The following is a 22263-nucleotide window of genomic DNA, read 5'->3' on the forward strand; positions in this document are numbered from 1 at the left end:
ATGACCTGAGTCAAAGGTAGAGGCCTAACCCACTGAGCCACCCAGGCATCCCTACAACCATCGAATTTGACTGTGGAGGCTACTCCCGATAAATCTGTTTCCTCAGATGCACTTATAAAATTCATGTGAATAGCACTAATACATGACCTCTGAAATAGTTTTAAAAATGTAGTTAGGAGCTACATGACTTTTCACACAGTGAGACAGAAAAATAACTGATATACATTGTTAATTTTTCAAGTAATGTTATGTACAGTTTTATTGCCAGTATATGCACAACAGTAAGCATAGAACTATAAATACACAATGTAATTAACAGTAGAAAACAAAACTGTTACAGGTAAAGGGGAGGGGATATAGAGAAACTATTTTCCTGCTGCTAGAACAGAAACGAAGGGAAAAGCCTATGACAAATCATCCATCCAGTACTCTTGTCTTAAATTCTTTACATACATTTCTACATTTTTTTTCAATTAAACAAATAAAGTACAGATAACTCTGTAACAATAGCAAATTGCTTCCCTAATAGCTATTTGCCTTTCCAGTCAAATTCACTTCATGTTAGGATTTTTTAAAAAGTCAAGATGAGAAATCATTAGTATCCTGGTTCCCAATGATCTAATTTGCCTTTCACCAAACTGGTAATTTTTGAAAGTTGGCTGCACATGAAAAGAATAGGTGTAGTAAAAGGTGATTAAAAAAATTTGTTAAAATGTAACAGAAAATCACCCTTGAAGTAGTTTTCCAAAGGACACTACAGGCAGCAGCTCAGTTATAAAGATTAGCCCTGAAGAGGTAGAGAATTTGAGTCCATTACACAAAGATAATAGCCTTGCACCATCTTCTCTCTCATCAGGATCAATGTTTTCAAGTAAGACAATTTCATGGTAAAAGGAAACCAGGTTCCACCATTTAAAGAAAAGGTGCTGGTTGACTCCCATGTCTCAATAATAAGTTTGTTTATTAAATGAGAAACAGAAGACGGTCAAGGACACACATGCACTTGATTTACTTTTTGTCTCTTTCCATTATCAAGTTTGTTCATAAGTGAATTTGAGATTAATAAATATGAAAATAGCATCATTCACAACAAAGATAAACCAAAAATCCTGCAATAAAACCTTCTATTTTAATAAGTATCAAGAAAACAACAGGCAGATGATTTTGGTGCAGCTTTCATAAGGGATCTTAGAAGGGACATGGTTTTAAATAAAGATGGCAAGATCAACAACCAACAAGCAGTTATCAGTGTTACAGAACTGGCTGATTCTGTAGCACTTTCTCTGAGGTCTTAGTTTTAAACTATAGATCACCCAAAGAAATTGCAGCTAATGACATGTATCACCATCACACCAACAGAGTCCAGCTGTAGTTCAAATTAGTCCTGCTTTGTTTCACATCATTTCAGTATTTCTAGCATAGGACATGATACGGAACAAAACTCCAAGTAGCAATAAAAATATTATTCTGCATCTGAATAGAGGCAAAAAAAAATGTTTTAGACTGTTAAACTTTTAAAGCTTTAAGCATTCTCTTTAACCAGCATTTAAAAAAATTTATACAATCATAACACTGGCAAAGGTTAATGGGAAGACAAAGTACAAACATGTGAAGTGATGAATTTGATTAAAAATTACTTGGTACTGATCAACTGATGTTAATACTGCTTCTTCTTGAATTTGGAATAACTATCATAAAGGTTACATGCAGACTGAGGATAGCTCTCTGTTACAGAAAATACAAAACAAAACAAAAAACTAAAACTGGGAAAGATGGTAAGTTCCAAAAGATGTGTTTGAAAATTTCCTTTCATTGATGAGGGGTGGTCTGTCTGTCCTTTCTTTGAGAGGCCTGGTTCACTTTAATCAGCTTCACTAACTTTGTCCAGAAACATCAGTAGTGGGATCAGCTCCTCCAGAACCTGTCTGTGCACGTTTGATGTAAAGATTCAGTAGCTTCATCTGCAGATTCAAGCCGAACATATGTCACTGAGCAAATTTTAAGTTATAGTAAGATGTTTATTAAAAAAATTATATACATACATGAATTTAAAAGAGAGATTTTAGACTGTTATACCCAAGTTATTATTGTTAATTAAGAATTACAAAAAAAAAATTCAAGTCTCAGTCTGTTCACAACTGAGTATTCTATTTTCTCATTTATTTAAGTAATCTCGCACCCAACATGGGGCTTCAACTCATGACCCTGAGATCAAGAGTTGCATGGTCTATCAGGATGAGCCAGCCAGGCACCCCTGACAACTGAGTACTCTAATATGCCCTTTTGAAAAATGTTGTACTGATAGTATGTAAAACTTAAACTTAGGAAAAAAAAGTCACCATTAAGACAATAAGGACAAACATCTGAGCACCATGTGCTATATAATAAGCTAACTACCTTACACTATCTCTTTTTATCTCAATAATAACTTACAGATGAGGAAATCAAGATATAGGATGTGTAAGTCATTACCCCAAAGTCACAAGGGTAGGTAAGAAGTGGGCCTGGATAGGAAATTAGGCACCTGGGTTCCAGGACCCAAGATCTTAAACAACTATAACATTGCCCTCCAAGAATGTTCTTGATTTCTCTGTGTCACTTTGTAGTCTTTCCTAGATGAGATCATATTTTTATAAAGTTTTTATCAGTGCATATACAATTTTATGCTTTACTTTTGTCATCTAATGTCATTTCCAAATATTTTCTCAACCTAGCTATGATCTCATATGTAACTGGCTGCCTAGCATTCTGACAAAGTACTTCATTAAAAAAATTTTTTTACTTAGATTCAATTAATTAACATATATTATTAGTTTCAGGGGTAGAATTTAGTAATTCATTAGTTGCATACAACTCCCAGTGCTCATTACTTCAAATGCCTATCAGCCAATTACCCCATCCCCCCACAAACCTTGGCTCCAGCTATCCTCAGTTTGTTTCCTGGAGTTAAGAGTCTTGACAAAGTACTCAAATTTAATTCTTCTACAGACATCTTTGAATTATTATGACACAACTTGAGCTTATCACAAAAGCTTTTTTTCTTTGAAAACCACTGTGTTGGGGCACCTTGCTGGCTCAGTTGGTAGAGCATGTGGGGCTCTTGAGTTCAAGCTCAGTGTAGAGTTTACTTTAGGGGGAGAAAAAAAATAAAAGAGGGGCTCCTGGATGGCTCAGCCAGTTAAGTGTCTGCTTTCAGCTCAGTCATGATCCCATGTTCCTGGGATCAAGTTCTACATCAGGCTCCCTGCTTAGTGGGGTCCCTGCTTCTCCCTCTGCCTGCCCCCTACTTGTGCTCTGTCTCTGTCAAATAAATAAATAAATAAATAAATAAAATCTTAAAACAACAATAGCAATACAACCAAAAACGCCAAAAGAAGACTTGTTTTTTTTTTTTTTTTGGAAGACTGCGTTGTTCAAAGTTTGCTTTTTTAACATTAACTCATTGATTCAAGGGTTTTTAACCTGGTGTCCATGGGATTCAGGGACTCAGTGAATCCTCTGAAACTATGTGTAAAATTTTCTGTATTTTTTTATTTTTCTTGGGATGAGATACAACCCATATCTCAAAGTGGTCTGTAACTCAGTAAGGGTAAGAATCACTGCTTTAATCTACCTATAACTTACAGAAGTATACAATTTTAGATATATACTTAAGCTTTATAAGTATTTTCTCCACCTCTTTGTAATTTTCTTGATTTTTTTTGGACAGACAGGGATCACAAGTAGGCAGAGAGAGAAGGGGGGGGGGGGGGAAGCAGGCTTCCCGCTGAGCAGAGAGCCTGATGCGGGGCTCGATCCCAGGACCCTGGGACCATGACCTGAGCTGAAGGCAGAGGCTTTAACCCACTGAGCTACCCAGGCACCCCTCCTTTTTGCAATTTTAAAAATAAATTTGATCATAGTAATGACAATAGCTAGGGTGTGGGAAACTGTTTAAATGAGGAAGAGTGTTTCCTGCTAACTGGTTCATAAGCAAAAATTCAACAATCATAGTTTATCCTCACCTCATAGAATAAATTTCAATGTTTGATTGTATCAAAGAAATGAGGAAAGACTCTTTTCTTAAAGTCTTTAAAAAGTTTTTTTAAAGCTTATTTAGTTAAGTAATCTTTTTACTTTATGTGGGGCTTGAACTCATGACCCCCAAATCAAGAGCTGCATGCCCTTCTGACTGAGTCAGCTAGGTACCCCTACTTTTTTTTTTTTTTTTAAGTCTTAAGGAAAGCAAATATTCGATTATTGTAGTTCATAGGGGGAAATTAAAGAAATGCACAAGGGTTCCACATTTTGGGAGATATAAAGTAATCCATGAATGTATAAAACCACTATTCTTTTTTAAAAGAGTATTTATTTATGTACTTACGTATTTAAATAATCTCTATACCTACTGTGGGGCTCAAACTCAAAACAACCGAGATCAAGCGTCACACACTCCACCAACTGAGCCAGCCAGGCGCCCCAACCACTATTTATTCTTAAACAGTCCTTGGGGGCAAGGATTTGGGTGTGGGAGCGTGCAAGGAATGTGCTGGCTGTAGGCATTTCTTTACAGCACCCTACCCTACCTGACTTCATGTGAGTGACCAACGTGAAAGTAGGAACAGTTAAAATTCAAACGGTAGAGGAGGAATAAGTTGGATGCTCAAGGCCTGACATGTTCAAAGGTGAATAACAAATTTACCCTTTAACACAACAAAGAACTAAATCTGAAAAATGTACCAATGCCACCACCTTTAAGACAAAGCATCATTACTTACTTTACTGCCAGTGAGCTGACTGAGATGTGGTTTTAGCTCATCACCAATTACCGCATGAACAGCCACCAGGCAGAAGACACAAGCTTTCCGAACACTGCTCTCTGAATTATCATAACCCTAGGGAGAAAAGTCCTTGTTAGCACTCTTGGGGGATCTGAGAATGTACTATTCCAATTCCAACATGGACAGAAGATGTGGCTCAAAAATGAGATTATAGGCATACCAAGGGAGAGGAAGCTTTAGTGACTGAAGTTAACCTTCCTGCCTTTCCCAGCAGAAATGTGCCCTTCTCTCCTTCCACACCTCCATTCCGCTATCACTCCGCTAGCTTTCCTTATTGGGTTCTACCTTTATTTAGCCTGGAAAGCTGCCACTTCACCAACCTGCTCTGTAAAGTCTCCAGATGAACCCTATTCGGCTATAGGGATCCCAAGAGCACTTCACTATTGAATAAAATCTAAACAGAGTAAAACTAGGGTAGGCAATTACTCCTGTAATTCAGGCTGAACTAAGCTCAACATCTGTCCCATCCCTACCATTACCCTAAGTTTCATACCTGGCAAAAATTTATTCAGTACCCACTATACGTATGACATGAACATACTGTGTACATGCTTTTCTTAGGACCAAAAAACCCCACAATTTAGTGACTAATATTAGGCTTAGGACAGTGTCAAAGATAATACTAAAGATGCACAAAGAAATTAATGATTAATTCTTTTCAGGAGTGGTTTTATTATACACACTATATAATATTAGTCATTGTTACATTATAGAATATAATCTATTGGGTGGAAAAAGTTAACAATTTATGATTAAGCAAAGCATGTTATAAAATGTGATCCCACTATTAAAATGTTTATGTGGATGGGTTTGTGTGCATAGAGAAAAACACATTACATCTGTGACTGCAAGTCAGTATAACCATTTTGGAGAGAAATGGGGCAAGACCTAGGAATTCTACTTCTAAATATATACATATAAGAAGGTGAAAGGAAGTTCACTGCAATATTTATGTTATTAAAAAAAGGGAAACAACCCAGATATTCATCAAAAGACGAATGGCTCAACAAATTGTGGTAGTCACATTAATGGAAATTACTCAGCCATAAAAAATGAATTAAATTCTAATACATGCTATAACATGGATGAATTCTAAAAACATAATGCTAAATGAAATAAGCCAGCCACACAACAGAAGAAATACTGTGTGATTCCATTTATATGAGGAACCTATAAAGCAGAAGAGAGAGAAGAGAGAAAGTAGAAGTTACCAGAGGCAATGGGGAGAAGGAATAGGGAATTATTAATGGGTACATCCCTGTTTGGGATGATAAAATATATTCTGGAGATGGAGAATTGTAATGGTTGTACATCATAAATGAATTTAATGCCACTGAATTGCACACTTAAAAATGACTAAATGGTACACACACATACAGAACTAGTTATGGAAAGTCTTTGCTCTGAAAATTCAAGACAGCAGGAAGGCTTGGTTATGCCACTAGTGTTGCCTAGGAAGTGCCTAAAATAACTGAATCCCAAATGTATCATAATTTATTCCTCTAAATTTTGTTTCTCACCTGTATTAGGCCTGGCATAATCTCTGGCAAAAGCAAGTTAAGGGTTTCCTTGGATACTCTCTCTATCACTTTTGTTTGCATTTTGATTGCAGCCAGATTAATGGGGTAATCTGCAGTTTGGATGATAGGACAAAGCACTTTGATGCACTGCTCTGGACTGATTGAAGTGGCTAGCACTGATGCAGCTTCCTCAGCAGATCTTACCACCTAAAACAAAGAGGAAATATTTAAATTGGAGTAAAAATTTAAAATGCTGTACTGTGTCCTAGAAGTAAAACTTCATGAAATATGCAATACACCAAGGTATCTATAACTTGCTTTGAAACTACTACAGTAAACAAACACAAAAAGTGAGGGTGCAGATAACAGAGAGTTGGCAAACTGTCAGTAACTTCTGAAACCAGAATAGATTTATGGGGAGAAATAATTTTTCCTGATATTCTTTCTTTCTTTCATGTTCTCTTAACGTTGGCTAATGCAAGTTTGTTTTGTTTTGTTTTTGGGGGGTGGGTGGAGGGAAAGGGCAGAGAGAGGGAGAGAGAGAATCCTAAGCAGGCTCTACACTCAGTATAGAGGCCGACATGGGGCTAGATCTCATGACCCTGAGTTCATGACCTGAAGTCAAGAGTTGGATACTTGACTGACTGAGCATTCTGGGCACCTCAGGCTAATGCAATTTTTAAATCATACTGTGGTCTAGCTGTACTGGGTGGTGAAGGCTCCATTTATCTTTAAAGGGAATAGAATCCTCTAGAATAGCCATACTGACTATCAGCACCCTCAGTTCCAGGAGTATTCATGTCCTTTTCATTATATTATTATATTATAATAAAATATAAATAATCCTGGGGTACCTGAATGCTCAGTTGGTAGAACATACAACTCTTGATCTTGGGGTTATGAGTTCAAGCTCCAAGTGAGGTGAAAACGTTACTTAAAAATAAAATCTTAAAAAAGTCTCATTAATGGGTTATCAACTTAACATGCTATTCCTTCATCTGTTTATAATGATTTTCTTTCCTTCTGTATTGGGCCAGTGGAGGGCCGACACTAATTTTATAATGAAGAGAAGAAATGGCTGTCTTTCTATTTTAGTAGAATCTGTAATCTCTAGAGATGGTCTTGGGACCATGTAAAAATTATTGCTTTTGTTTCTAATTTAGTAGTTTCTCACTTTGGATCTCAATCTATGAGAGGTACTAAGAAAGGCACAGTGGCAAATATACTGGAGGTCAGAAGACCCAGGGCTAATTTTAGATGTAATGCCTTAAGAATGTCAATTTTATCTTTTGTAAAAATAGAGATGCCAGGCCTTATTTGGGTCAGAAGGTGGATAACTACAAATATTAGTTTTTTAAACCTTCAGCAAGATACTACAGATGTTCTACTACTAAAAACCAGCTGAATAAAAAAAGAAATCTAAGTAAGAATCCATATAGATTTAGAAGTTATGACTCACTCTCCTATAAGACCTCTAGTCATTATCTTCTGAATATTCAGAGGGTTTCGATTTCTTCAAATCCTCACAACACTACTTGATTTTCTTTTTCATTTATTATTTTTTTTTTATTATTTATTTATTTATTTATTTATTTATTTGACAGAGAGATCACAAGTAGGCAGAGAGGCAGGCAGAGAGAGAGGAGGAAGCAGGCTCCCTGCTGAGCAGAGAGCCCGATGTGGGACTCGATCCCAGGACCCTGAGATCATGACCTGAGCCGAAGGCAGCGGCTTAACCCACTGAGCCACCCAGGTGCCCCGTCTTTTTCATTTTTTAAAAAAGATTTATTTATTTATTTAAGTAATCTCTATGGTCAACATAGAGCTTAAACTCAAGATCCCAACATCAAGAGCCGTATGTTCTTTCAATTGAGCAAATCAGGTACCCCCGAATCCTCACCAACACTTATTGTTTTTCTTCCTCATGTATGTGAAGTGGTAGCTCATTGTGGGTTTAGTGTATTTTCCTAATGAGTACTGATATTGGGCATTTTTTCATGTGCTTATTGGCAATTTGCATGTCTTCTTTGGATAAGAGTCCTTAGTTCATTAAAAAAAAATAATTCATTTATTTATTTTAGAGAGAGAGAGAGCAAGCATGAGCAGGGTGAGGGGCAGGGGGGAGAGGTAGGAGGGGGAGGAGAGAGAGAGAGAAGCAGACTCCCCACTGAGCACGTAGCTCAATCTCATGCCCTGAAATCAAGTCAGACGCTCAACAGACTGAGCCAACCAGGCACCCCATTCTTTGTTCATTTTTAAATTGGGTTCTCTTTTTGTTGTCGAGTTGCAAGAGTTTTTTAATATATTACCTTATCAGACATAGGACTTGCAAAAAATTTTCTTCTTCTTTCCACTTTCTTTAGAGTGCCCTTTGAAGCACAGAAGTTTTCTTTTTTTATACATTATTTAAATTTGTGACACTGATTTTTAAATTTTACTTATTTATTTTTGAGTAAACTCTATGCCCTACATGGGCTTGAACTCATAACCCCAAGATCAAGAGTTTCATGATTTATTGACTGACCCAGCTAGGTGCCACTGAAGCATGAAAGTTTTTATTTATTATTATTATTTAAAAAAAGATTTCCTTTATTTATTTGACAGAGAGAGACACAGCAAGAGAGGGAACACAAGCAGTAGAGGTGGGAGACGGAGAAGCAGGCTTCCTGCTGAGCAGGGTGCCCTGGGATCATGACCTGAAGGCAGATGCTTAACTGACTGAGCCACCCAGACACCCTTTTCTATTATTTAAAAAAATACTTTATTATACATTTTTTAAAGATTATTTGAGAGAGAGAGTGAGCATGAGCAGGAGAGGCAGAGGTAGAGGGTGAGGGAGAGAGAATCTCAAACCAACTCCCAGCTGAGTGCAGAGCCCAAAGGCTCAAAGCTCAGGACTCTGAGATCATGACTGGAGCCAAAATCAAGAATGGGATACTTAACTGATGGAGCCCCCCAGGTGCCCTCAAAAGATTTTAAGTAATCTCTATACCCAACGTGGGGCTTGAACTTATAACCTTGAGATCAATAGTCACATGCTCTACCAACTGAGCCACCTGGGCATCCTGAAGCAACAAAGTTTCAAATTTTGATTAAGTCCAATACATGTTTTTGTTGTGGTTGTTGGCTACTTGTGCTTTTAGTGTTGTATCTAAGAAACTACTGCTTAATCCAAGATGGCAAAGATTTACATCCATGCTTTCTTCTGAAAGTTGTAGTTTCAGCTCTTAAATTTAGTTTTGATCTATTTTGTCTTACTGCTATTTTTTAACTTTCCTTGTTTGACTTCTTTCACTTATATTTTGGTTCTACCAGAGGCACCTCATGTTACTGCTCTGGTGCTTTACACATGAAACTAATCTAACACTGTATGTTGACTAATTGGTATTTAAATAAAAGTTTAAAAAGGCTAATTTTTTTACACAGCTATAAATAAAAAGAGATAGATGGGTAGATGAGACAGATTTACAGGACTCTTTCAGGAAAGCTGTCCTCATTATTTTATTGAATAAACTTTGAACAGACATCTACCTCCTACAGGCACTTTACCATTTTAATAATGATTCTTCTTAAGTTACTTCAAAAAAACAAATTCTTGTTTTTTTTTTTTTTTAAAGATTTTATTTGTTTATTTGCCAGAGACAGAGATCACAAGTAGACATAGAGGCAGGCAGAGAGAGAGGGGGAAGCAGGCTCCCTGCTGAGCAGAGAGCCCAATGTGGGACTCAATCCCAAGACCATGAGATCATGACCTGAGCCAAAGGCAGAGGCTTAACCCACTGAGCCACCCAGGTGTCCCTCAAAAAAGCCAATTCTTATTGATAAGTGGACAGTAATGGCTGGTGATTTCTAAATTGGAAAACTACAAGTCAAATTAAGAAGGAAAAAATGAAATCAAGATTATATCCTAGAGCTGGCTTATTTTAGGTGAAAGACCATGATATCCACAGCTCATTTAATAGAAAAAATATGACTGGAACATCAAAGTTAAGTGTTCATTTGATTGAAATGACTGACACTCTTCAAGGGCATACTTCAAGCAGTGTTTATACATTTCATGTGATAATATAAGTACTGAGAATAGGGTATTTAGTCTAAAGATACAAATATAGTGATCTGAAGGGGCACTGCACCCAAATGTTTATAGCAGCAATGTCCACAATAGCCAAACTATGGAAAAAACCTAGATGTCCATCAACAGATAAATGGATAAAGAGGTGGTATATATCTACAATGGAATACTATGCAGCCATCAAAAGAAACAAAATCTTGCCATTTGCAGTGATATGGATGGAACCAGAGGGTATTACTGAGCAAAGTAAGTCAATCGGAGAAAAACGATTACCATATGATCTCCCTGATAGGAGGAATTTGAGAGGCAGAGTAGGGGGTTATGGGAGATAGGGAAGCAAAAAATGAAACAAGATGGGATCGGGAGGGAGACAAACCGTAAGAGACTCTTAATCCTAAAAAACAAACTGAGGGTTGCTGGGAGGAAGGAGGAAATGGAGAGGGTGGTTGGGTTATGGACATTGGGGATAGTATGTGCTATGGTGAGTGCTGTGAAGTGTGTAAGCCTGACGATTCACAGATCTGTACCCTTGGGGCAAATAATCCATTATATAATTAATAAAAAAAGAAGTTCTGAGAATAAAATAATAATTTAATGGTCACGTAACTTACCTCCTTATGAGGATCTTTATGTGCTTCCAATGTTTTCATGACAGTCAGTTCTGCATAGTTTTTAAATCTGGCTGGTTGATGCCTTAGGATTTCTCTTAAAACCTTTAATGCCAAAGCCCTGATTGTAGGCTAAGAAGAAATATTTTAATGTTTTTAATATTTTGGGTTGTAGACAATCTTCCATATTTTCCATTTCTGTAACTTAAGGGTCTTAACATCAGGGCAGGGATAAGTTGTAGACAACTGCACAAAGTATACGGTATATTACATAATTAAGTTTTCACGTCTATAGTTGAAAACTTAAATCGCACTTTTTATACTTGTAGGAGATCAAGAACCAACAACATCCTATGAAACAGGAAATTACACTTTTGAACAAGTAGTTTAAATACGCAAAACAAGCAACTTGGACTCTCCTATAAAAATAACATCAGCAACCTTTAATTTTTCCCATTGTCAATTGTTCAAAATCATTGAACTATTGGTTTAGAAGAAAAAGTACTCATTATGAAAATTTCACACAGGAAGAAGCAGTAAGAGACTCATTTTCCCAATTTCCAAATCTGTGTAGTTCTTGATTAACCAGCAATCAAAGACAGGAAAACAGGTCATTATTTACACATCCTGCCATTTACCTCTTTATCCCCAAGGGTTTCAAGCAATAGAAGTAATATTGTTTTGAAATGTTCATCCCAAACACTGAAAGATTCTTCCTGTGTCAGTTTCATGAGTTCATAGAGGGCGATTTTTCTTTCTTCTACACGTTCATTGTGGTTAGACAGCTCCTTCAATAGCTCTGCAACCAGGTCAGAGTGGTCGAGGGAAAGATCTGGCAAGAGGACATAATGTTAATTCTGCAACTTTATAGGTCAGCTCTCCTAAGTATGGGGATGATGACTTTATAACATTACGAAACAGACAATGTTAGTTTTAAGAAAAAAAAAAAAAGATTAATTTTCTTTTCCATTTTTTCATCTTGAAAACACCAATTCTAGTTTAAAACTTTTTGTAATGAAAATTCACATAAAAAAATATAATGGACCCTTACACACCCCTCACCCAGATTTAACAATTATTAAGATTTTATCATTCTTGCTTCATCTTCATCCCTTCCCACTTTTTTGCCTGAAATATTTCTAGTAAATGGCAAATAAATCATTTAATCCTTACATACTTCAGTATGCATTTCTATGGTGCCATGCCAGGAGGCTCACAATGTTTGGGTACTCCATTTTTAGTGATATTAATAAAAACCACTGGATTTAAGTGGTGACAACTTGATCCCATCACTGTAAAGTTCCCTATCAATTAAAAAAATTTTTTTTAAAAATTTTTTTTAAGAGAGAGAGGGAGAGTTTCCTCGCCTTGGGGGAGAGAAAGAATTCTAAGCAGGCTCCATGCCCAGCACAGAGCCTGATCTGGGGCTCGATCCACAACTCCGATCATGACCTGAGCCAGAATTAAGAGTTGGACATCCAATGGACTAAGCCACTCAGGTACCACCCCCCAATTTTTTTTTTTTTTTTTTAAGATTTATTTGAGAGAGGGAGAGTGAGCACGTGCACATGAGTGGGGGAAAGGGCACAGGGAGAGGGAGAGAGAATCAGGCAGACTCCAGCTGAGCCCAATGCAGGGCTGGATCATGGGACTCTGAGATCACAACCTGAGCAGAAACCAAGAGTTGAACGCTTATCCACCAGTGCCACCCAGGCACCCCAATCAATCTTTTAGTAATGGTTCCATCCACTGATTACTCTTGTTATTTTATTAGAAATTAAAAATGGGCTGGAATTCTTCTGTAGAGAATAACTTTATCAACTAGAGCTATTCTGATTATCCTGAAATATTGTTTGATAGAAGAGGCAGAATACTTAATATTGTCCCTTAAATTTCAGAGTCAAGAGTTGGTTGTAAAAATTATCAGAGTTTTGTTTTTGCTTTCTTTTTTGAAGTATAATCATGAACTCATGAATTTTATGAATGTTAAAGGACACTTAAAGTGCTTGAATAATTTTTGTAGGAAAGATAGTTACATCCCAAAATTCATATTAAAACATTATAAAATACTGGAATTCTTCCCAAATTCTTTTGTTGATAAATGATAAATTCAGCCCTTCCAGAACTTGGACACACAGTGGCCTGAGCTTGTGCTGTAGACCCTTCCTTAACTCCGCTGGAACAAAATAACTACAGAATATGGTTGGTGCCTGAGCTTGGAAGATACACCTGGGGTGACTCCCTCTCCCAAATCTCCAGAGAGACAATACTATCTGTAGGTCCACTTGGCCTACATGCTGTTCTTTCATAGGATGGGCTGCCACTTACACTGATCCTAACAGGCCAGAGAAGGCTTGTGAATCTGGCATCTGGGAAATGGCTGTTGCCTATAAAAGCAAAGGCGCAAGAGGAAAGAACCGCTTCCCAAAAATGAACCTTGAGGTTGCAGTTTGCTAGATGGTCACTATTGGTCCATAAAAACAGAAGCTACTGTGCCTCATCCTGCCAGCTGTCTAGCCACTGACCTATACTAATGGCCTGACATTTTAGGTTGTGGAGAACCTACTCTTACAAGTAGGGGAAAGAAAAATTATATTTTACTTAAGGTGATTTGGAAACCTAAGGAAAGGAAATTAAGCTGAACCATTAGAATAGATGGGTTCAGGGAGCCTCGGTGGCTCAGATAGTTAAGCGTCTGACTCTTGATTTCAGCCCAGGTCATTATAGCAGGGTCACAGGACTGAGCCCCATGCTGGGCTCTGCACTGGGCACAGAGCCTGTTTAAGATTATTTCTCTCTCTGCCTTTGCCCCTTCCCCATGCCCTCTCTAAAAAAAAAAAAAAGGGACACCTGGGTGGCTCAGTTGGTTGAGCCGCTGCCTTCGGCTCAGTTCATGATCCCAAGGTCCTGGGATCGGGTCCCGCATGGGGCTCCTTGCTTGGCGGGGAGCCTGCTTCTCTCTCTGCCTCTGCCTGCCTCTCTGCCTGCCTGTGTGTACTCTCTCTCTCGATCTCTGGCAAATATATAAAATCTTAAAAAAAAAAAAAAAAAGAATAGATGAATCTAACTAGAGTAAAACTAACAGATAACAGGGAAGGAAAATTGAACCAAAATGTAGTGACAACAATCATTAACTATTAAAAAAAGAAGTTTACTATGACAACTTTCATGGAACTACAATTAGACCACTAACAACCTCATATACAGAGCATAAAATGTGATTGCTGAACTTAAAAATGAGAAATAGTCTGGAAAGAATGACCACCAAGTGAACCAAATTAGGGTTTTTGAAGAATCTCTGTAAAATGCAGAGCAAAATCATAAAGAAGAAGAAATCTGCATTCAAAGATGGTATCTTACTTGGAGGATAAAAACAGTCTTATAATAATTTCAGTATAAAGACCAACACTGGAACAGTACTGCCACTGTAACAGCTGCTACTGTGGCAGAATAAATGCATCTCTATATATCTCACAAAAGTCACTCCTGCAGTCATGTTATCAGACTTTCACAGATGTCAGAGGATCAGTCATTCTATTTAGAGTTTTATTTTATTTCAGCTCAATAAAGGAAATTCACACACACAAAAAATGCTTTCAAAGGAATGCAGCTTTTTCTTCCATTAATACAGGCTTTGTAATTACTCTAGGAGATAATTAGAAATGACTTGACATAAAGTGGTCTGAACAGATGACTAACAGAAAAATAATTTCTGCAAAAGAAACCACATATTTTGTTCCAAAACTGATTTATAGAATACAAATGAGAAAACCTAAAGTACTCCATTAAGATAAAGTGTAACCAATTCTATATCCTCACGAGAGGCATCATGGTCATGGGAAAAGGCAGGCTCTGGAGTCCCACTAAACCTGTGCCTCTTACTTTGTGCAACAGGCACACGTTCTTAATTAGTGCTGAGGCTCAATTTTATTATGAGTAAAATGGGCTGACTTTCTATGGTCATAGTGAAGACCTGGGCTCAGAATACAGTAAACTCACTAATATTAATTTTCTTTGTTCTTATGACAAATATTGGTACTATTACAATTCTGATATTTTTGTTGCAGTGCTGAAAAAATATGGGATACTCTTTTCACTGGCTAACTTTAATATGAGTCTCTTGCTTAACAGAACTATCCTCATTAGCAGTAGTATTCTGGAATATTATAGTCCCCGGTAAACTTCACAAAGATCATAATTACATGTGGACATTAGTGAAATTTTATTTTTACTTGTTGATTTTGAATAATTTATCACTTATGTATGTATGTCTATAGTGTGAGTAACAGACATACTAAATAAGTCTCAGAATTTCAAAACGATTTCTTTTTATAGAAATTCTGAGTTGAACAAAATTATTATCTTCTGCCAAAACTTATGGACTCTAAAAACAAAAAAGGAGAAATTTTGCATTGAGGTAGACATGGAAAGAAAATCAAAAGAGCAATGGAGGCAAATAAAATTAAAAAGAATGGGTGACATTAGCAATGTTCACAATAAAATAATGTCAAACAAGATCTTCCCTATCTCAACTTTAAAAATGAAAATAAACAAAAAGTGATTAATTACTATATGAAGCTTAGAGCAACTATTTTGCTTAACTAATGGTTTAATCCATTTTCAAAGACTGTTCAGCATAAAATGACTGTCTTATGTTTTAGAAATCAATAAAGTATTATGCTGTGAAGAAATAATTTTCTCGTTCAAAAATATTCTATCCAGTTTAGACTTTCCAACGATGTCCTCCTTTAACAAATGGAAAATATAAGACCTTAAGTAAAGGAAAAGAGAATCAGTCAGTTACTAAGTAGGTACTCTTCATTTCTTTTTAAAAGATTTTATTTGACAGAGAGAGAGAAAGAGAGAACCCACAAGCAAGGGGAGCAGCAGGCAGAGGGAGAAGCACGTTCTCTGATGAGTAAGAAGTCCGATGTGGGACTTGATCCCAGGACACCAGGATCATGACCTAAGCTGAAGGCTGATGCTTAACCAAATGAGCCAGGCATCCCCCGAAGTGTAATCTTCCTAAGCTGTCACAGTTTTGGCTTTGTGATATATTAATTCTCTTAACATAAGCAGTTGCTAAAAACATGATTTCTAAGCCTCATAAATAAGAGATTTTTTCCATTCATCAAAAATACAAATGACCAGGCCTGGGGATACAAATTCCTGAGCAGAGTAAGCAGGGTTTTTTCCCACATGGGAGAGTGGCAAAGTACAGAATTTTAGAGCTCAACCAGGGCAAGAAAGGTGTCCACATGGAGTGGTGACCAGGTGTGTCAGGGCCCAAGCACATTGAAGGTGTCCACGTGGAGTGGCAGAGCCCAGCAAGGTGAGGAGGTAGTGGCAGAGATGGAAAACTGATGGCATACAAGAAGATTGATGAAATAAGTAAATATATTAAAGATAATGAAAGCCAGGTTTCTCAATGTCAGAAAAAATATGGAAAAGGAGGAAATAAGAATTAATCTCATGGTGCTAAATTGGTATTGGAATAAACACATAGCTTTTGATATCGAAATAAACAAATATAAATCAGTGTGTGTACACAGATACACACACACACACACACACACACACACTCCTTAAACTCTGGCCCCTGAAAGGTCTTGGAAATAGTGAATATCCCACTAGTAGTGAGTATACTTTGTGCCCAGACTCTAGCCTTTAAAGACCATTTTCTATTAAATGAAACCAAGGATCACTCCTTGGAGAAATGACTGATTCCAGGACTCAAGAAGGGAAGTCCAGCATTCTGTTATGCCAGCATGCAAGGATGGGGACATGTCAAAAGAACAGGTCAAATCAAAGACAATTTGAGCATCAAAATAAATGATAGTTACAAATTATAACCTACTGAGTACAATGCAAATGGAGTTCACAGTTAGGAATATGTAAATGAAACTTTTTAAATGAATAAACTTTAATATAGTTTTAAAGTAACTCCCCACAAGACACTTACTAATTATAGAATGAGTAATTTCACAGTGGAGAAGCCTGGTAAGCACCACCATAATCAAGTGACTAAAGTTTATATCACCGTCAAAGAGCAAAGTGAAATCATGTATTACCTGAAGAATGCACTATCACTTCTGGAACCCTGATGCCAAGAGCACATGACCTGAATCCAATCACAAGAAAACATCAGACAAACCTAAATTGAGGGAAATGCTACAAAATAATAGGTCTCTGACACTCAAAAGTGCCACGGTCATGAGAACAAAGGAAAGACTGAACACTGAAGAAGACAAAGGACACATGATGACTCAATGCAATGTGAGATTCTAAAGTGGATCCTCTGGCTCGAAGGTTTTTTTTTTTTTAAAGATTTTTATTTATTTATTTGACAGACAGAGATCACAAGTAGGCAGAAAGCCAGGCAGAGAGAGAGAGGGGGAAGCAGGCTCCCCGCTGAGCAGAGAGCCCGATGCGGGGCTCGATCCCAGGACCCTGAGATCATGACCTGAGCGGAAGGCAGAGGCTTAACCCACTGAGCCACCCAGGCGCCCCTTGAAGGTTTTTTTTTTTTTTAATTCAATAAAACATTTACTGGACACATAGTATATATAAATCACCCTGTTGGAAATTGTAAGAAACCTAGCAATGATTAAGATATGGTTTCTCTTCCCAAGGAATTTATATTTTAGTACCTTAGTATAACACCTCAAAAGAGTAAATAAGGACTACAACACTGTAAATAAAGTATTTGGGGACACAGAAAAGAAAGTAACAGTCAGAAATAGCAACTTTTTTGTTTAAAATATTGCAGTTGAGTTTGGCGATGAGCACTAGGTGTTGTATGGGAGTGCTGAATCACTAAATTGCACACCTGAAACTAATATTACACTGTATTAACTAACTAACTGGAATTTAAATAAAAACTTTAAAAAAATACTGCAGTTGATTTTGGGAATTTTATTTTACATCCTGCTTTACTCATTTTTATTTGTTCTTAATGGATGGATAATGTGATAAAAATGTGACAAGAACATCCCATTACAAATCAGCATCTAATGAGGTATAAGGGCAGATGTTTATTATTGTACTAATGATAATTACCTGATTTGGATGAGTAGATTGTGGTTACGTGGGAGAATGTCTTTATGGAAAGTACATTCTAAAGTATTTGGGGTGATTGAGCAGCATTTGGGCAGCTTACTCTCAAATGGTTCAAGGAAAAGTTCTTTGTGCTATACCCCCCATCTTTTAAGCTTTTGATTGTTTAAAAAAAAATATATATATATATTGCCTTTGATTGTTAAAAAAAATGTATACATATATATATTTTGTAGCCAAGGCAAGCAATGTCAGTGGAACCAATTTGGTTTGCATGTGACCTCTGTACATAAATAATTTAAGAATAACTAAAGGTTTAAAGGACATGCTCATTCTAGGTCCAATTTATTCCCTCCTGTTTTGCTGCTACTGTGACTAAACCTCAGTAACAGAGTAACTAGTTGTGACAGATCAAAACACACTGCAGTGAATAATTTTGGCAATTTTATACATTCTTATGTAATTTAGACTCAGTATGGCAAGTTGTCATAATTTTGCCTTTGTGGTAATTATAATATATTAAGACTCTTAACATGACATATTGGTAAAAACATGATTTGTCAACCTTATTGGGAATCAAAGAAATAAAAATGAAGAGATTTTTCCACTTACCAAATTACAAAAATTATAAAATATTTCTGATATCTAACTTCTCAGTCTCCCTAATAATTAGGGAAATGCTCATTAGGATGGTTTATTTTATATTCATCATGGTGATGGATTTCAAAATTTTAAAAAGTTTGAACATTCTGTGCTGGTGAGGAAATCAGCACTACCTAAACTAGCCAAGTGTTTTGAGTTGGTAACTGGGTAGTAACTCTCAAAATTTCAACTCAATATCCCTTTTTTGAGCAATTCATCTCTAGGACTCTCAAATTATTATGTATGTGCATAAAAGTTTATGCAGTAATATGTTCACTGACAGCAATACTGGGGGAACAAAGGAAAACCAGAAACTACATAAGTATAATATCATGAATAAGGGGATACTTTCAAATTTAACCACATAGTTAGCTATTACTTTATATTACTTAAGTTTTCAATTACAAAAATTAATAAATTATGTAATTTGTAGAGAAAAAAAATGTAATTCCCTCTTATTAAAAATACCTAAACTATTTGCAGTATTTTGTATTTTATATCAGTTTTTATACATTTTATATGTGAACCTAACTGCATACTGTAATTGGAAGGGCAGGTAGGTAGTACATTTCTACCCTCTTTCAGATGTGACACTCTGAACAGTCAACCAAATATCAGGCTGGACAACTCAGTGTTAGAGCTAGTCCCACACCCTTGGTATAAGCCACTGAAAGTACAGAGCTAGTCCTAAGCTGGCTCCAAATTCTAATGATAGCTTCCCTCACATTGGTCTTGCATCTCACTAGAGTTTCTGATTTTATATTTTATTAAAGGGATACTATTAAGAATGGGTAGTTCTTCAAAGGTTTTTGTCATGCTGGTATTAAAAACTGATGACTGAATTATGTCTAGAAATAAACTAAATTTATAAGCTACAACTGATTTCAGTTGTTTCTGGGCAGTCAGTAAGGATTTCCTGATGTTTGAGGATGATCTCAGGATTACCCTGTTTATCATTCTGGGGTAGAAAACTACCAAACCACTAGAAATGAGCTCCTAAAAGATGGGAGAAACATTTTCATCCCAAAGCTCCTTACTTCTTCAGGAGTTATAATAAAAGAGCACATGTATTTCTTTTGTTTCATTGACTACCAATCCTCTAAAATACAGGTGACAAAATATGACCCAGAACCTACCATCTGGAAACTGGTCGGCATCATCATCAAACATGGCTTCCTTGAGGGCAGACTTATTGAAGGGACTGATGCTATCTGAATAGTTATATGGATTATAGTCTCGAGCGCGAGGAGAGGAGTGAGCAGGCATTGAATGGAGCAACGAAGCTTTATTATCAAGGGCTGTCTGGCTTGAGTCAGTAGCATCACCTCCTGCTCTTGGGTCAGGCATCCCAGGACCACCACACATCTATTAATGGGGAGAAGGCACAGCAAATTAATTCATTTTCTAAAAAACATTTTACTTATTTATTTATTTGAGAGAAAGAAAGGGGGAGTAGGGACTGAGGGAGCGCAAGAGAGAAGGGGTTCAACTTCATGACCTGACCCTGAGAGATCATGACTTGAGCCAAAATCAAGAGTCAGACACTTAACTGACTGAGGCACCCAGGTGCCTTGCAAATAATTTATTTTTAAGTATCTCTGAAATTCTAGATTCTTCTTTACTGCTTCAAAGTCGACTTAAAAAAGGTAACAATTAACAGCTAAAAAAAGTAATGGGAATCAACACAATAAGTTAAAACTTATTTAAAATGTCAAAATTTAAAGTAAAGGTGTAAAAAAAAAACCAAACCCACAGCTGTGAGGGCAATAAGAAAAATAAAAGAATGCTGTTGCTAATTCCTATAGTTCCCTTGCTAATGGCTTGACCAAAGGATATACAGTGGGATTACCAAAAGCTTCTCTATGCCACTTAAAGATGTAAAAGGATTTTCATTAGCAACACAGAACTAAAAGCTGGCAGGTTCCATTATTAAGGCAGTAAATTACACAATGACAGATTGTCAACAAAGTACAAGAGGATCAAATTTTTTTTAAAAGGCCTGTTATTAAAAAAAAGAGGCCTCAAGGACTAAACCCTTTGAATAGATGTCTGCTGAAGTTTGATCACATTAACATATTTATCAAAACATCAATACTAACACTGATACTAATACTAGTATGAAAATCATTACAACTGTCAATATTACCATTGTCACCATCTACTCACAGCAACTACATGCTAAGCCATTACTCAGGTGCTTTACAAATATTCTTCATGTATTTACTGTGCTCCTACTGCCTGCCAGGGATTGTTCTTGGCAGTGGGGATATACTGGTGAACAAAATGGAGAACGAGGTCCACTTTCATGGAGTTCACATTTCTAACCACAACAAATGAGTAAAGTATCCAGTATGGTAGAAGGTGACTAGTGTATGGGAGGCAGTGCAGGATTAAAGGGACCATGAGCACTGTGGTGGGAGGAAGGAGGGTGCAGATTCGACAGGGTCAGAGTAAGACCTCTGAACAAAGATTTGAAGGAAGCGAGGAAATCAGCCATGGAGCTACCTGGAAGAAGGATGTCAAAATATGAGGGAAGAGGCGAGACAAAGGCCCTGAAGCAAGAGCATGCCCAGGAAGTTCAAGGAATAGCAAGAAGGCCAGTGTGGCTGGAGCAGAGGAAAGTAGTAGATGAGGTCAGAGGGGTAAAAGGGGAAAGAAAAAGCCTATTGGCTCTGGGACCTCCTATGGAGTTATATAAATCGAGGAGTGAGAATGGATGACAGGAAGCCAATGTGCAGAATCAAGAAGGCCAGTTAAGTGCTTATTTTAATAACCCAGGTGAGAGAATTGATGATGATCATGTTTCAAGCCAGAATGGCAGTGATGGGAAGTGGATGGATTTTGGACGTATTCTGAAAACCAAACTGACAGATTTTTGACAGAGCATGGAGGATGACAGAAAGAGAGCAACTCCTTGGTCCAAGGTTTTTGGCTGAGCAACTAGTGCTGCTGTCAACTGAAACAGAAAAGAGAAGCTCTAGGGGAAAAGACAGGAACTTAAAACAAGGAGCTGGATGTAACAAATTAGTCACATAATTTACTATACTTACAGTAACTTTTAAGGTAGGCAGTAATAATCCTTATTTTCCTAATGAAGACACAGAGGCTTAGAAGGGGTAATGTATGAGTAGTTAATAACTCCCAGGAACTGGAATTTAAATTTATTCTGCCAGAATCCACTGCTCGAGCTCCCCACATTGTATCCTGCTATCTCTGAGGTAAAAAAGTCTCAAGCAGTGATTTTTATTACTAAACTGTTACTGCTACCTCATGTAGCTTTTGGGATGGGGAACCTCAAATCTGAGTGGTAAGCTGGCTTTTGGCATCCAGTTTGGTAGGGCCATCTGTCAGACAGGCATGGGGAGAAAAACAACAGCAGGAGAGCAGTCAGGAGGGCAGAGGAGGGAGCCCTTTAGGGATATGCTGAAGCACTGCAATGTTCTACAATTCTGCAAACACTGAGGAACCAGATTCCATAGGAAATGGTGGGATGGCTTGTTTTGAGAAAAGTATTCGGCAGCAGTGTAAAAAACAGCTACTTTTTT

The 22263-nt window shown here is 37.1% G+C and overlaps 1 protein-coding gene across 50 annotated transcripts in view; it reads right to left on the minus strand.

The window, feature by feature from the left end:
* Nucleotides 1-241: 241 nt before the first annotated feature.
* The window catches only part of CLASP2 (cytoplasmic linker associated protein 2), a 185624-nt gene continuing 163602 nt past the window's right edge, over nt 242-22263 (minus strand). For all 50 annotated transcript variants that reach the window (XM_059390640.1, XM_059390644.1, XM_059390642.1 and 47 more), the window contains 6 exons: nt 19855-20083; nt 11659-11852; nt 11024-11152; nt 6341-6547; nt 4758-4874; nt 242-1961 (listed from right to left, as the gene is read on the minus strand). In XM_059390640.1, coding sequence (XP_059246623.1) covers nt 1875-1961; nt 4758-4874; nt 6341-6547; nt 11024-11152; nt 11659-11852; nt 19855-20083 — 963 coding nt within the window. In that variant the 3' untranslated portion in view covers nt 242-1874. The remainder of the gene's footprint in view (nt 1962-4757; nt 4875-6340; nt 6548-11023; nt 11153-11658; nt 11853-19854; nt 20084-22263) is intronic.

The sequence above is a fragment of the Mustela nigripes genome, chromosome 2, assembly GCF_022355385.1.
Source record: "Mustela nigripes isolate SB6536 chromosome 2, MUSNIG.SB6536, whole genome shotgun sequence".
In the NCBI taxonomy this organism is placed as follows: Eukaryota; Metazoa; Chordata; class Mammalia; order Carnivora; family Mustelidae; genus Mustela; species Mustela nigripes.